Raw genomic sequence first — 15807 nt, forward strand, 5'->3', positions numbered from 1 at the left:
GCCATCAAAAATTGACTTTTAATGAAAACAATTGAAAATTCTCTCGCTCTCTCGGTGTCTGTGTGCCCGAAGCCACGGTGTATTCTGGCTTCAGCAGCCCCCACTTTTGCCTCATTGCCCAACTGCTGACTGCGGTTATTAATTTCAATTAAAGCATTTAACCGGGAAGCCCAGAAAATCAGCAATATGCCAACACCTGACCCAGTCTCCACGCCACACTCCTCGGGCTGCGCACTTTCTGGCTTCTGTTTACACAGGGCCCCTCCCCGGGCCCTGCCCTCAATCTCCGCCTTTGGCCTTACACATTAATTAGGCTGGGGGGGAAATTTTAGGACTGAAACTGAACCGCAAAATAGGTGCCTAAAAGGTGCCCACGCGCTAGGGATCGCTTGACTAAAACGTTGAAGAGTCCAGTTATCAAAGCTGCTTTGAAGGAAAGAGAAAGAGAGAGGGGAGCTGGGATTTTCCGTTGCCTGATAATATCTTATTTCACAAAATCATCAAATTAACCAGTCAACGGCAGGCAGACTGCAATGCCAGAGCGCATTTATAGTTCGCAAAATGAGCAAAACAAACAAATTCACATGGACAGAGAGATGGAGTTGGAGACGGAGACGGAGACGGAGTCGGAGACAGAGGCATTCCCCGCCCTAGAAGGGCAGCTTGTTTAAGCTGCAGACGGCAAACTGGCTCCGGAATACGACGGCAGCGATAAGAGAGTCTGGTCGGAACTGGGACTGGACTGGGCAGCGCATACAGCGTGCTGGGTGCAGGCCAATGTATTGTCGGGGTCACCACCGTTCCTTGTTTTGTATTTCAATTTATATATTTCAGTGCTTGTCAAAGTGAAGTACGAAGGACAGCAAACCAAGACGTTTTGCTGCTTGATACCCTTCAAAACTGCTTGCTCTAACTTCAGTTACAGTTACAGCTACAGCTACAGGCTCAAGCAGTTCAAGCAGAGGAAACAGCAAAATGGTGAGCTAAATGCTGTTAAAGCAAGCAGTTCAACGGTAGCAGAAACAGCAGCTGCGAGGCAAGCAGTGGATTAACAACGAATGCAATAAGTATTCGGAAAGTAAACAAATCAAGAAATCTCTCTGTTCGCTGCATCAACCAACAAAGGGATCATCAACAATGTGTCGCCACAACTAAATCAGCAAGAAAGCATCGGTCAAGCAGCTTTCATCTGCAGTGCCTCCATTTACTGCCTCCTCGCGCGAGCAAGCAGTGCACCACTCCACTGCTTGTGGCTCTGATGCACCATTATGGCGTCTGTGATAAGGCCATCGCCGATGGGGCTCCTTTCAGTTTCAGTTTCGCTGCTGCTGCTGCTGCTGCTGCTGCAGCGCATTCAATTTTTCATGCCACGCCAGGCTGTTGCTGCAGACGCAGACACATACAAAGTGCATGCTGTATATGTATGAATGTTTGTATTTGTGGGTGTATTTTTATTACAGACCCCAGTCCGACGAGCCGGCCCCAGCCGCCGATGCGTCTCAGTGGAATCTCATGGCAGGCAGGAGCAGCACCCAGGACCGGCCTGCACTCGTTTGTTGTCTATTTTCGATCATTTGTTTATATGTAAACGCACACATTTACACACAGCCCGCTGTGTACGTATTTGTGTATTTAAATACATATACTTTACGCCTTTGCGACCAACAGGAGGATATGGCAGGGACGCCGAAAGCGGTGGACAGCCGCGCGGTAGTAGCGCAGGCGGGCTTCGGAAATTTTTGAATAATTTGCAGCCATAAAATATGCAATAAGCCAACAGCCAACAGCTGTTGCAAAATTGTTTTGAAAGCCGCGCCATCACATTATTTAAAGCGACGACGCCCGCTCCACTCTACAGACGCGTTCAGTTTTCGCCTTTGCCTTGGCAGAGGCAGAGACAGAGACAGAGACCGAGTAGCGTGGAGTCGGCATCGGAGCAGGGCCACTGGCAGCGCCAGAGAGAGAGAAAGAGAATCGAATTAAATGTTGTTAAAGGATTTAAAGTGCGAAAAATAGTTGCCACACGGAAGAGCAGGCAGACAGCGCAGCACGAGACGACAATTCAGCATTCAGCACCCACAACCGCCTCCCGCACCTCAAAGGAAACTCCAATGGCATTTGCATGCAGCCAAATGGGGAGTTGAGTGGAAGATATAAGGCCAAGAAAGCCCCAAAGTCAAACTCGAGCTCAGCTGCGTTGCGGCTCAAAATGATTCTCAGCTGCGCTTGGACAAGCAGTGTGCAGTGTGCAGTGTGTATTGCACAAGCAGTGCAGCAGCAAGCAGTTCAACAATCTGAATCTTCGCAATTGGTTATTTCTCTTATTTGTAACTTGGCTCAAATATGAATTCATTTATTAATTCAATGATTTTCCTTACAACAGCCGCCAAAAGGGAACACTTGGAACACAAAAATCACAAACATAATAGATCTTCGCAAGCAGTTTGCCCAACCCAATAGTTTCGGGCTCTTCAAATATTTCCACTCAAAATCTCTTTAAGACCCCGCCCATAAAGACAGCTCCAACAGGCAGGCAGGCAGGCAGGCAGGCAGGCAGTTGAGGCAACGAGCTCTGCCTGGCAATTCATTTTCGGAACATTAATGGCTGTACAGGGTGCTGCAGGATGGGTTGTGGAATGGTGGACATTGGTCATTCAGGGCAATTAAAAAAGGCCAAGCAAAACAATTAGTAAATAACGATAATCTGCGTGAGGAGAGGCGAGAGGCGAGTGCAGGAGTAGGAGCAGGAGCAGTCGCTGGACATGTCCGATGCACAGTGTAATTGCCCAAGCATAGGACCAAGCCCAGCCACACAGTGCAACCAACGAAAATAAAAGATACACAAAAATTGAAAAGGGGAAAAACTGTCCACTTCATTTCCACGAGTGAGCGCACACACAGTGCACTCTGCCTTCACCGTGCACCATCCGCCGTCCGTCCTCCTCTCCGCTGGACATCTAACGCACATAATTGTTTCTATGCCTGGCTACCAATGCTAGCCCTGTTTGTGCTCCTAGTACGCGTGGCGTGGTGCTGGCACCAGCCGGCCAACGATGCCAATTACAGAAAACAATTACAACACACAGTCTGCACGGTTAACCGGTCCAGGCCACATATGCGGGCAGGCACAGGGTCCTGGGTGGGGAAACGGGGGGGATTGGGGGGAGATGCGCGTGCCGCTCACATTAAATTGTCATAAAGATGGAAAACCCGAAATTTGCGGCTCAACTAACTTCCAGCAGCTAACTTTCATTCACTTGGCTGAACTACAGTGCTCGTCGATGGAGTGGACATCACGACAATGTCAAGGCCGAAATTACTTTCGGCTGGAGAGGGACAAGATTCGTAATCCATTAGATTCCATCTAAGATCCATAATCCATGACTATGGATAAGGATATCGAGGCCACGCAGGATATGGCTGACATCGACACGAAGCATGTGCTGCAGCAGATGAAGCATTTGAAGTTCGAGAACCGGAGGCGGTGGGCGCCTGCAGTTGCGCCAAATGGAGACCCACTTCAACGAGAAACTGCTGTGGGTGCTCTCCTGCCCAGCTCCATGATCCGACACTCCGACACTGATTCTGCGCAACGATTCGCTTGTGGCCGCGCGGCAGACCCTCAAGCAGCGCTTCAACGACGTCGTTGTGGAGCTACAGCAGAGGACCGGCCTGAAGAATGTCCTCCTCCTGATACGCGACGACAAGAAGCGTAGCATCATGCTGCACGAGACTATTGCCACGCCTGGCCTGGACGAGAAGAACAAGATCATTATGGGTCGGCGCTATGAGGTGGCCAAGGCCCGCAAGGCCCACGACGATCTCCTGGAGACATATGAGTCATATGAGTCCGAAAACCTGGGCTTCACACCACTCCGGGATCGAGACGATAAACAGCTCTACAAATGCGGTGCAACGGGCATCGTTACGGCGAACAAATAGAACGAAAAACGGGAGAAACAGACACGACATGCCAGTTTGTTGCATTCAGAATTCAGAATTTATTTAACTTTAGCCTAGATTAGTGTATAAGAAGTATGTATGTATATGTATGTGTATATGCTTATAAAAAACATTCTGGAATTGAAGGAGTTGAACACATCCAGAATTCGCTTACAATGCTAACACTATTTCGATTTCGATTAATGTCGCACTAGATGCATATTGAGATATATAGGGGGAAAAACGAAAGATGCATACATTAGAGATTGGATCGAGCCAAGTATTGCTATCGTTCGGGGATTATCAGTTGCCCCTTCCTGGTTGTGGTTGTGTGCTAACCAAATACTCAATTGAACATGCTTAAAATAACATTCGGATTCGGGTTTGGGTTTGGGTTTGGGTTTGGGTTCAGGCTCGGATGCGGGTTCTTAAGTAACTCTTTAATGGAAATGATAAACTTTTCTCTGAACATTTGTTTGCTCTCTGCTTTGGTCTAATTTTAACTATATATCTTGCTCTGCTCTGTTATGGATACGTTTCTTTAGTTTTGTTTTTTGCTTAGTTTTTGTTCAATTGATTTATTTTTGAAATAGATATCACACGATGTTTTGCTCGTCTTCTTGCTCTTCTTACTACGGATTCAATTCGAGTTCAGTTTCAGTTTCAGTTTCGTTTTAGTTTCAGTTTCAGTTTCAGTATCAGTTTTTGATTTGATTTCATCAAAATCAATAATTTCGCTTTCGTCTTCGCTTAATTAAATGTAATTCAGAATTCATTTTATTATTCTCATCAACGGTTCAACTTTTTCTCTGACATTGGTTTTTGTGTGGAGCTAAGAGTCCCACCATACACTTAACAAATTATTTGTGGGATGGCAAAGGGTATTATTTATTTATGTGTAGAATAATAAAAGTAAAAGTAAATTTGGCCTCGGAGCTAAAGTAAGTAATAGTACAAAAATCTAAAAATGTAATTATAAAGTAGATAATACAAAAATTAAATCAAAATGCAATCCAATTTGCATTTCAGACGCTACGCCGAAAATTAGATGTTAAATTCGTCATGTACTGTAGGAACTATCGAACAAAAAACTGATTCAGATTGTATCTTATTTTCACATAAAATTTATACTCATGTATCTGATATCAGATTCATCGTTTCAGAACGTGATCCCCATTTAAAATAGTTTAAAAAATGATCATAGCAAGGATTTCTCTTTGGGCGGTGTAAATTCTCTTTGTAAGAGTTTACAAATTGTCCTTACAGGTAAGATTCTTGGTAAAAGAGTTTTGAACAAAACATACAAGAAAAGAAAAACTATGTCTATCAAGACTGATTCGAAATCAATATTCAATATCATTTCAAAATTATGTAAGATCTATGAGTGTTTGTCTTCGGGTCTTCGGATATACTATACTTTCATCTATCTAATTCGCGTGTGCTTGGGGGAGACAAGCCAGGCAGCGCGGGTTAATTGAATACAATGTGTTGGGTTTGCTTGAGTTGTGTGCCGTTTTGTTTGGTGTAATTCAATTTGTCTGCTTTTGTTTATCTTAGTTTCAGTGGCTGCTTTTGTTTTGTTGTAAAGGTACTTTTCGGTTACGTTACGCGTCCATCCTACTGCTTTTCTTCCATACTTTTCACGAGTTCACAAACTATACGGAATAACTTATATAACCTCTGGTTTTATATTCGTTTTTGTTTTTTGTTTTTGTTTTTGTTCTAGTTCTGAATGTTTTGTAGTTTTGTTTCGTTTCGTTTCGTGTAAAGCAAAAATTAAGGCGATCACAACGGTTTACTTCACAGATGCGTGTGGAAACATTTTGGTTAGAAATGTCCGTGGAAATATTTCCTATATTTTTTTGTTTTGCTTTTTTCATTGTTTGCTTAAATTTTCTTATCATCCAAATTAGTGTCTATGCTCTGTATACCAGTATAAGTTATTTAATTATAATTTCGCTTAGCAAATTTAGTTCATCGAATTGGTTGCGTTTTTCCTCTCCTTATTGTTCTCAGCTAGTTTGTTCGGCGATTTCGTAATATTTATAAACAATTCTAATGATTTCAGTGAGTATGTGGCTTGTGTGTGTTTTGTATGTGTGTATGGCACATTGGGAGTCTCTTCTTATCTTGTACGCGTCACGACTATTAAGCTAATGATTCATTAGACTCGACACGAGGGTATACATATGCATATATGTACATGTCTTTAACTGATATTCGTATTGCTTGCTTGGGCTTGGGCTTGGACTATATTATGCTAAGGCTAAGGTTTAGGTTTAGGTTTACATATGTGTTAATGATAATGATTAGTTTGAATTTCTTTAACTTTATCTAAATGCCATAATTTGTGTTTCAGTACGTTTCGCCGGCCGTATTCGTATTTAGAAAGTCTAAACTAAAAATGAAAGTTTAACTAACATTTTTTGTATGTAAGGCAATTTGTTGTTTCGGTATCAGTTGCAGTTGTTTTAATTATTTAATATTTTGTTACAGCTTCGGTTTTACATTTACGTTTTGGTATGTTTGTTCTTGTTTAACTTCTTTCCGCTCAGATGCTTTGGGATTTTGCTTAAATCCAAATTGAATTTAGATTCGAGTTCAGTTCGGTGGATTCAGTTTGATTTGAAAAAACTAAATCATTCGCCTGAAGCACTTGCAGCATTTAATCTGATACAGTTCAAATAGTGCGGCGGAGGCGGAGACGGAGGCGGAGGACTCGAATTTCAATTAAAACCGAGTACTCAATACAAGCGTTACAACACGAACAAAAACCTTTATGTGTGTTTCTGTTTATTGTGTGAATGTGTGTGTTATGACGTTTTATTAACGTTTAACTTAAAACTTTGTTGTAACGCTTGTAAATTCGTGAATGTGGGTGATTACGTGATCATTGTGGCTAATATCATTGTGGGTTGGCTCTGGCCAACAGATAGCGAAAGGGAGAGAGAGCAAAGAACGAGCGCTCCATCCCTTTCGCTTTTATGACGCTAGGGCAGGCAAGCCCCTAGCACTTCTCCCCGAATCGAGTGCCAACTAACGGAACTTTTCTGCTAAAAAGGCGTTAATAATTTGGGGCATCTGCTCGCTGATGCCGCACAACTCCAAAATATGTTCGCACGTGTCCACCGAGTAGCTCATTGACTTCTTCGACGCTAGTAAGCTTATAATGATAATCCTGCAACAAATAAGTAATCAAGTAAGTAAATTGCTCTCTTAGAAGGTGAGTCAGGAACTTACTTGGACTTAGGTTGTCGAGTTAGGCGATAGCCCGCTAGGAGAGAAGCTATTTTGGCTGACTTGTTATTAGGGTTTCCCCGTGTTGCTTTCGGCACAACTATCAGAAAAATGTCGTAGTCCTCGGGGTCCTCAGACGCATTGAGGAAAATTTGTGAAAAGTCCATTTTGGATTTCTGCACCTGTAAAACAATTATTGTTTAGCCTATGACAAGAACATGCGATGGACAGGCATTACTTCTAGCGTCTGGCAGCGACCGGTTGCCTCAATCAAAGTCATATTTTTCGTCCACTTTAAATCCTTAAGCTGGCCAGTGCGGTCGCACCAGTAGCTCACCTTGCTACCGTCTGGGTCGGTTTTAAAATACCCGAAGGCTATTGCGACCAGCGCATCCAAGTAATTGCTACTAGGATTTCGACCTTTCAGGTATTCTACAAAAAGGTTTCTTGTTAGTTGTATAATTGAAGTTGTAAGCATTCGATTAGAGCACTCACTGCGGATATAGATCTTGTCTATGCACACACTTATATTTAGACGCTTGCCCAACGCCTTGTTGTGTCCGAAAGACGCCTCATAGAGGTCACAAAAAACATTACGCTTTTTCGGGTGAGAGAGAGAGAGAGAGAGAGAGAGAGAGAGAGGGGTGAGTTTAATTTTGAGATGAACACAAATATGGTTGATATTGTTACCAGGCGACTGTTCGATTCCAAACGCAAAATTTTCATATAGATGTACAGCGGGGCTATGTTGGCCGCCTCCATCTTTGTTTTGTCGAACAACTGGTGCTCATAGTTGTCATACGCGTTCCTAGCCGCACGCCTGTAGCAGCGCAACACCCGCGGTGAGATTTTAAATATATGTTCATAGCTGAGCGTTGGGATCAGGTGTACGGCAAGCGTAGGATCAATACGGAATCTCTCGGGCACTTGATCATATGTTAATGAGAGCTCGTTCACTATAGTCACTGCGACCCGGGCGTTTGTGGTGCTACGGAGCTTAACAATGCCCTCAATTATTTTTTTACTGCCGATCAGGGGGTTGAGGAATCCAGGCCAAGTCACCAGGTTCTTGGTGGGGGTGGACAACAGCTGTAGGGTGGCCTTGTATTCGATTGTCATACGCTCCGGCTTGTAATGGACACGACGCAGCAGATTATTGTGCAAGGAGCAGATTTGCTCGCCCTTTGCCCACATACGGAGCAGCTCATCCAAAGATCTCTCTTTATACCACGCAATGACCGCCTTGCGGACGGTGCGACTGAATGGAGTCTTGTACATTTGAATTTTTTGCAATTTCTCTGCGAGCTCCATGAATATGAACAGTTCCGTGTCGGTGCGCACCAGTCGTGGAACGCAATTACGCATCAGGATCCTTTCCGTCGCATTGGTGCACGTCGAGAGAAAAACTGCCAGCACTAACAGCGCCTCATCGGGCCGTGGCAAGCACTCATCGTTGTTAATCAAAGCCTTTTCAAGGCAGTCAGCCAGCTGCTGTGCTTGCACCTGATCACATAGATCGCGCAGATCATTGTAAGTTGTTTCCGAAAAGCTCGTGCCAGAGCCCGTATAGACAGCTTGTTTGGTTTCCCTGATGTAGAAGAATCGCGTCAGAGATTCCAACGATGTGATGGTTAAGACTTCAGATTGCTCCTTGACTTCCTCGACTTGTGTATGGAAATTTCTGTGGTTTAGTGCGCATTGTGGCGGAATAATTGACAGGCTACTCACGTGCAAACGGGACTTCTGGTATATTTTCTACAGTTTTTTTCTCAATGGGTTGTTCATCAGTGTCCAACAAATCCATCGGCTCAGCTGCCCCGCAAAACAGATCAGGCACACGCCAACAACATGTGAATGGAAATTGTATGTTTAGTTCATTGTGACGGCTTTACTGGCAAATCTACTCACATGCCAGTGCCATCTGAGGTGCGATGGACCCGCTCTTGGGCTCCTCCATGGTTATGTCTGTCTCCATCAAGATATTTGATGCTGCTGGCCCGGAACAAGCAACACATGAAGAGGAAATTAGTTTGGTTTAGTGTTGTGGAGGCGCAAGTGGATAATTATTCAGTCAGCACTTACGTTTCTCTGAGGACTCGCCTACAACCGTAGGCTCCACAAGGGACATCTTGCCTGTGAAAGCGTTTGGTTCAGCTGCTGCAGGCACAAGTGAATGTAAAATAATAATTTATTTATTTTGGCGGCATCTCTGGGAAATGTACTCACATGACACCGGTATCCCAGCCTTTGGCAAATGGTTTGAAGCTGTGCCCAGCAAGCCGTTTGTTGCAGCTGCCCCACAAGCGCGACATAAATATGTTACTACAAATTGTATGTTTAGTTTATTGTGGCGGCATGTCCACGATGGGTACTCACATGCCACGGGAGGGGATACGCAAGGAATCTCGTTGTCCTTGCTCTCTTTGTTGAAGGTTATGTCGAGTAAATTATTTAAAGCTGCTCAAACGAAAGCATTTGGTCAGAATTTAAGTCGCGAAATGAATAAAAAGAAACTTACGTGCCGCCGCGGTCTCGCCTTCGGCTGTAGGCTCCACCACGGACGTTGTGTCCACCAATCCGTTCGGTGCTGCTGTGTGACAAGCGACGCGGGCATATGCGAATTAAAATTATATGTAGGGTCAATCAAATATGCAAGATCATCGGCCTAAGGCTCCTCCAGCGGCGGAACGGCTTCCAGCGCTACTCTCCAGCGAACGCTGCACGGCAGCGTGTGTGTGTGTGTGTGTGTGTGTGTTTGCGGCAATTTGATTCAGGTTGAAGCCGCGCGGCATTCATGAAAATATACTTACAATCGACCACGGGCTGGATTGGTTTCTCCTCCTCCTTAGCCTCCTCCATTGCTAGCGCGTACGAAGAAACGCGTTGTATTTGCTTCAGCGAGGTCGGGATGGGATCCTGTGAAAATGAGTGCCAGAACACAACAACTAAACCACGAAACGACGCACTTCACTTTGCGTACAACTAGCCACCACTCAAGGCACGGAAAACAGGCGACAGTCGAAATACAACTACTACCGAATGGAATGAGACAGGAAAATTGAAATAATTTTGGGAATTCAGCTTGGAAAGTTGACATTGGCAGTGTGACCACGGACTTTTCAATGAAAAATGCACATCTGCTCCCACAAAAGTATACCGAAATAAACATTGTCATGTTCAAAATATACCGCAAATATACAGCGAATATACCGGTCAAATGTTGCCAAATCATCGCTAAAAAATATAGTTTTTTTCCGATTTATGTATCAGTTTTCTAAAAAAATTGTAGTAGGCCTTATTTTAAGGAGAATGTCAATAAAATAAAGTTTAAACAAAAGGGCTCAGTAAATATGTTAATTTTTTACGTTGTACACGATGATATCAGGTCGTATGATAAATTTACCCCAGAGCTGTAAGTCGATAGTGCCAACAGCGTTGCCCCATCTGCCGAGCTTTGGCGCGCGCGGACTTGAAATATTTCACCACTCTCAGTCTGTCCCCTTGACGAAAATAAAACGATTGGCCATTTGGTTGAAAGATAAGAGTTTGTATTTTTATATAAGTTTTCAGTATTTTAGCTGTGTTGTTGCTGTTCTCCGTCATTCTCCTCTTGTTGTTATAACTTGTATTATTAGCTTTTTCGAATTATTAGTATTAAATGTGGTTTTAAAAGTGAAATGTAAACAATTTGCTATTGTTTAGGCTTGTTTTGGGTTTGGTTTCTCTTCTCTTTAGTTGACCATCTCCACGTTGATATATAATGTTTATTGCATTATATATTCACACAATTAAGAGGTTCATCTGCTATTAGTTATAAGATGCTCTCGTTTTATTTTGAATTTTTTGTCTGTTTTGGCTCTCCAGTAACCCAGCAAAATAGTTAGTGTGGCATTTAGGCAAGTGTTTCATTTCATTATTATATGTTGTAGCTCTGTATACGTACATATGTGTTCTTATTAGTGGCTTGTGTGTTGGGCCTATTTGCAAGCATCGGGTGTCTGTCTTCCGCCCCTTCCCCGGTTAAAGTTTGTTTCTTCGCAGGCCGCCTGCTGTGATGTGACCCCCCGCGGATGTTAGTGTAAGCCTCTAAAGTAAAGTAAAGCTGATCTGGTGTGGCTAAGGTGTGTGTGTGTGTGTGTGTGTGTGCCATAGCATTGTTAATTGTTGTTTGTGTGCCTGTGTTTACGCTTTGCGTGGGGACTTAATTTGAAATCAAGTGTTTTTCGTGTTTGCTTCTGCTCGTCTGTCTGTCTCTGTCTGTCTCTGTCCGTGTACTAAGAGTGCACCAAAACAGGGCGGAACGCAGCCACGCAAATGTTTGAGTGCCTTTGTATGCACACACGACAGAAACGAAGTGAAAACCGTTTCTCTGCTTCTCTGCTTCTCTGCCGCTGCGGCAACCGAGCCATACGAAGTTGCTTCTCTGCCGCTGCTGCGGCTTTCTGTGCAGTCGCCGAAGCTACAGTGACTTTTGATGCTGTGCGTCTGCCGACTGCGCTGCCTGAGATCTTTCCTGCCTTTGCAGACCTCTGTTCTACAGTAAAGCTTTCAGCTTCCCTATCAGGCGTGTGTGTGTGTGTGTGTTTTTTCTTTGTAAATGTAATTATAATTAGTCAAAAATCGATTTTCTCTATGTGATGTGTGTAACTTATGAAGTTTTTACCACATGTGGCTTATGCGTTTACAATATAATTATTATTTATTACTTATTAATATTAATATTTATTATTGCCAGTTTTGATAAGAAAATAATTTTAAGATACTTTTTATTATTTTTCTTTTATATTGCATTTGCTATGTTACTCTATGTTTTGTTTGTTTATTTTTATTTGATCTATTCGAAATTTTCGCATTATTCTTGCTGCATTTTTATTTGCTCACTTTTTTTGGTTTTCTTTTTTCTATTTTTTATAGTTATTATTTTTAGGTGTAAAGTAAAATTTGTAGACTAGATTTATTCACTGGAGTATTATTTATTCTCCCTCTCTTTCATTTGTATTACTTTCTTATTATTATTATTATTAGCATTAGTTTTTCTCTTTGCATTTGGTTATAACATTTGGGTTTCAGTTTTTCCTCGCTTACATCCCCATCCCGTGTTTGTATTGAGGTGTGTGTAGCTCTCTATGCGGGTATTTTGTGGATGATGCACTCCCCTATTGCGTTTACTAGCCACGCGCCTGCGAATAATTGTCCTGACTGATAAAAGAAGCTGCTCACTGCGATAACAACGGTCTAAAGTAATTCCCATAATTGTTCGAAAGGTGCCGAAACATGTGTGATGGTATGTACGTACATCAATTCGTTGGTTGAACATTAATTCAGCATTTGGTTTCGCATTATTGCTTTCTGGTTCACACGTCACCGGGCACAATTGATGATGCTCGGCCGCTGCTTTGCCGACGATATTTTGGGGCGACTGCACGCAGCTTGACAACTTCACCGTTAACCCTTTCGGGGGCAGCTTGGAATCTTAGAAAAAGTTGAGTTCATCACAAAAGTTGAGTAAATGCTAGTTGTCTGTCCGACTGGATTCAGTTTTCGGGTCTGGAGCTCGACAACAGTCCTGAAGCCTCGAAAACGCACTGCATGCTGCAGCAGAATAAAATCAGTTGGCGCTTCGCGTTTACGAGTCTAGCGGTTAAACGGTTAAGCAGTCCAAGCAGTGCCAAACAATTACCGGTTGGGCAGCGTCCCCTATTCTTTTCTGGCCTTTTTGTCGAGGACAGGACGGATTAACTACTTACTAAAAAATGCAATTATTCTCATAAGTATATATTAATACTTGTGTGTGTGTGTGTGTGTGTGTGTGTGTATCTGATGGATTTTGAACTCAATTGTATCAGCGTGTGTGGGGCGATTTCTTAAGCAACAGTGCTGGAATCGGATGGGAGAGATGCATCTAAGTGTGCAGCTGTAATTTGTGGAACCGTCCCCCCTGCCGACCCGCTTCTTTCTGCTACTTTCATTCATTTTTTGTTGCTCTCTTTCTTGGTTGTTTTTTTTTGTCCACACTTTTGTTGGTATTATTCAGTATTAAGGCAATCGCATTTGATTAATTAATTGTAGAGTAGAGTTTCGAGTATATTAATAATGCCATTCGACTTGAAAAAATTGCTATTTAGTTTCGCTTTGCTTTTCGCTTTTCACATTTCACATTTATCCCTCTACCACGAGAGAGTGTGTGTGTGTGTGTGTGGGTGTGGGTGTGTTGTATGAGTGTATTTTGTTTTATACTCGAGCGAGATTTGTCTAATGAACTTAGCATTTACAATTACATTAAGTTATACAATATGTAATTTATTGAATTCTTCATTAATATAATTAATTCATTAATTTGTAGTTTTACTTTTACTTTTTATATGAAATCACAGTCCGTATGTGAGAAAGACTTTTATGTACTCGATAATGATGATAAAATACATGGGATTCGGGCACCTACATATACATATATGTATACATTAACACTATATACTTTTCTCTCTATATATATATATATATATATATATATTGCCGTATATATTGGGCTAGGCAAGATGGATATATGTGTGTGTGGGCTATGGGATGCACCTTAATGCAATGTACCACAATTTAATAAATAACAATTTGCATACGCATGTGTGTGTGTGTGTGTGTGTGTGTGTGTGTGTGTGTGTGTATATCTATTAAGTTTTTGCTGCATTTACTTAAAATATATAATTCTGTTGCATCTGCTGCGGCTGCTTCTATGAAAAGGCATTTGTTTAATCATTGTTTTGGTTTGTTTCTAAAAAAAAATTGTTCTTGCTTGAGTGTTTTGGTGTCCTTTAGCTACCATACCATACATCATAATGCTAGTAATGTTTTTTCTATATAATAATATTTGATTTGCATTGTTCATTGTATTAGTTGTTGTATTTGTTATTTTTGTTTTGTTTTGTTTATTAGTTGAATTTGTATTTAGCTAAAATTGTTATCAATCCTGCAATGAGGCCAGGCCATCCATCCATCCATCCATCCATCCATCCATCCATCCATTCATCCTCTAGAGATTCGTTTAGCTTACTAATTGATTAATCAAAAGGACTCCTTTTTTCTCCACTTTCGCTTGATATGACTGTCACATAGGGTGATTATGGATTCGATACTACTCCTTCCATTCCATTCCATTTGCCAAAAAACAAAACTGAAACAAAATGTCGCTCGATGGATGCGGATACGGTAATTGCTTCGGAGATTGACAGCGGAGATTCCCTTGCCAAGCATTGCTTTGCTTTGCCGTACGATAGTTTACGATAGTTAGGATCTAATATTGTCATAAAAGTTGGGGGATGCAATGCACTGAGCGGGCCGTAGAGTGAAATTAACAAGGATTCGGAGAGATATACTGGGGGATGGCTTCAAGATGAAAGTGATGACAGAAAGGGGGATAGATAGATTGATAGATTGACTGATTGATTGATTGATTGATTGATTGAGTGATTGATAGGTTAGAGATGTTCATATGTAATGTATGCAATGTTTGTTTCAGCTTTCTTTGTTTCGCCATCCATTAATCGGTATTACGCATTTGTAAGTTTTTAACTTTGAGTTCTCTTCATTCGAGGAATAACAATTATAAGTTCTAACAATAATAATGATAGATCGACGGAAAAAAACTGTTTCTTATAAGCTGATATATTTTTTGGGTTTTCTGTTTTGTTTTTGTCTAGATAAAAATTCATAAGCGCCATTTAGTCAGCCGATTTCTCCTGCCTTCGTGCGTCGCGTTGCTCCTCTAGAAGGCCATGCTGGTGCGTCTGCCACCCAGTCCACCGCCAAAGGAGCCACCTCCTCGCGTCAGGCCACCTTGCGAGACACTGCGACCCATGCGCGCCTCACTGCCACGCCTCTCCCTGGCCCGCCGCAGCAGATCCGAGGTGCTGGGCCGGCGACTGTCCTGGGATCCGCCGCCACGGCGGCAGGCCACAATGTCGGAGGTGGAGGAGCGGCGTATGGTTGAACCATCCGGTGAGGGCATCAGCAGGCTGGCTCCAGTTCCACCCCCACCTACACCACCGCTGTACGGGGAGAGGAGGCTGGGCGAGACCTGCAATCGCTGACCCGCCAACGACTCTCGTCTGGAGAATGGTCCAGCTCCGGCTGCCGTTGCTCCACTCGGCTCTCCCTCCGGATCGACGCTTTCGATGCGCAGATACGGCATCCGTCGTTGCACTCCATCCGGCGCTGGCAACTGCACACCAGCCGACGTTGAGCTGCTCGGATTGCTGGGACTGGTGCCGCCGTTGCGCAGGCCACTGTAGAGGGATTTGATGTGAAAGTCCAGGGACTTGAAGTTTAGCAGGGAGCGACGGGGCGGAGTCTCGCTGATGTCTCGCTGATTGGTAGTCGTGAGGCTGCTGCCGTAGTTGTTGTTGAGCGTGTCATATTGTGACTGAGAGGCGGCAAGTGGTGGTCCTGTTCCTGCTGCTAACGAGCATCCTCCTCCTGCTGCTGCTGTCATCGAGCTGCTGTGAATGGTGATGGCCTGATGCTGCTGCTGTTGTAGTTCTTGCTTGCTTATTGTTGTCGTCATAGTATTGCTACTTAGGCTAGTTTTACTACTAATCACTTTCAAAAATTTATTATCATTATCTAAGGACTCCTTTC

At 43.1% G+C, this 15807-nt stretch overlaps 2 protein-coding genes across 5 annotated transcripts; both read right to left on the reverse strand.

Annotated features, from left to right (window-relative positions):
* Nucleotides 1-5493: 5493 nt before the first annotated feature.
* On the reverse strand, nucleotides 5494-10295 carry LOC117588580. 4 transcript variants are annotated; one of them, XM_034279981.1, is made up of 12 exons: nucleotides 9990-10295; nucleotides 9698-9766; nucleotides 9556-9636; nucleotides 9406-9501; nucleotides 9262-9336; nucleotides 9088-9168; nucleotides 8908-8991; nucleotides 7870-8843; nucleotides 7675-7777; nucleotides 7418-7611; nucleotides 7183-7361; nucleotides 5494-7120 (listed from the first exon to the last, which is right to left on the reverse strand). In XM_034279981.1, exons 1-12 carry the CDS (start codon nucleotides 10036-10038, stop codon nucleotides 6979-6981), a joined length of 2127 nt encoding a protein of 708 aa, XP_034135872.1. In that variant the 5' UTR covers nucleotides 10039-10295; the 3' UTR covers nucleotides 5494-6978. The 4 variants fall into 4 exon arrangements, with proteins under 4 accessions (XP_034135872.1, XP_034135874.1, XP_034135873.1 ...); XM_034279983.1 differs by having other exon boundaries at nucleotides 9406-9471; nucleotides 9698-9769; XM_034279982.1 differs by having other exon boundaries at nucleotides 9262-9333; nucleotides 9698-9769.
* Nucleotides 10296-14079: 3784 nt separating this feature from the next.
* LOC117588584 lies at nucleotides 14080-15753 on the reverse strand. The gene has a single exon (XM_034279990.1). The coding sequence runs from the start codon at nucleotides 15731-15733 to the stop codon at nucleotides 14936-14938; it is 798 nt and encodes a 265-aa protein (XP_034135881.1). The 5' UTR covers nucleotides 15734-15753; the 3' UTR covers nucleotides 14080-14935.
* Nucleotides 15754-15807: the final 54 nt, after the last annotated feature.

The sequence above is a fragment of the Drosophila guanche genome, unplaced genomic scaffold, assembly GCF_900245975.1.
Source record: "Drosophila guanche unplaced genomic scaffold, DGUA_6, whole genome shotgun sequence".
NCBI classification, from domain to species: Eukaryota; Metazoa; Arthropoda; class Insecta; order Diptera; family Drosophilidae; genus Drosophila; species Drosophila guanche.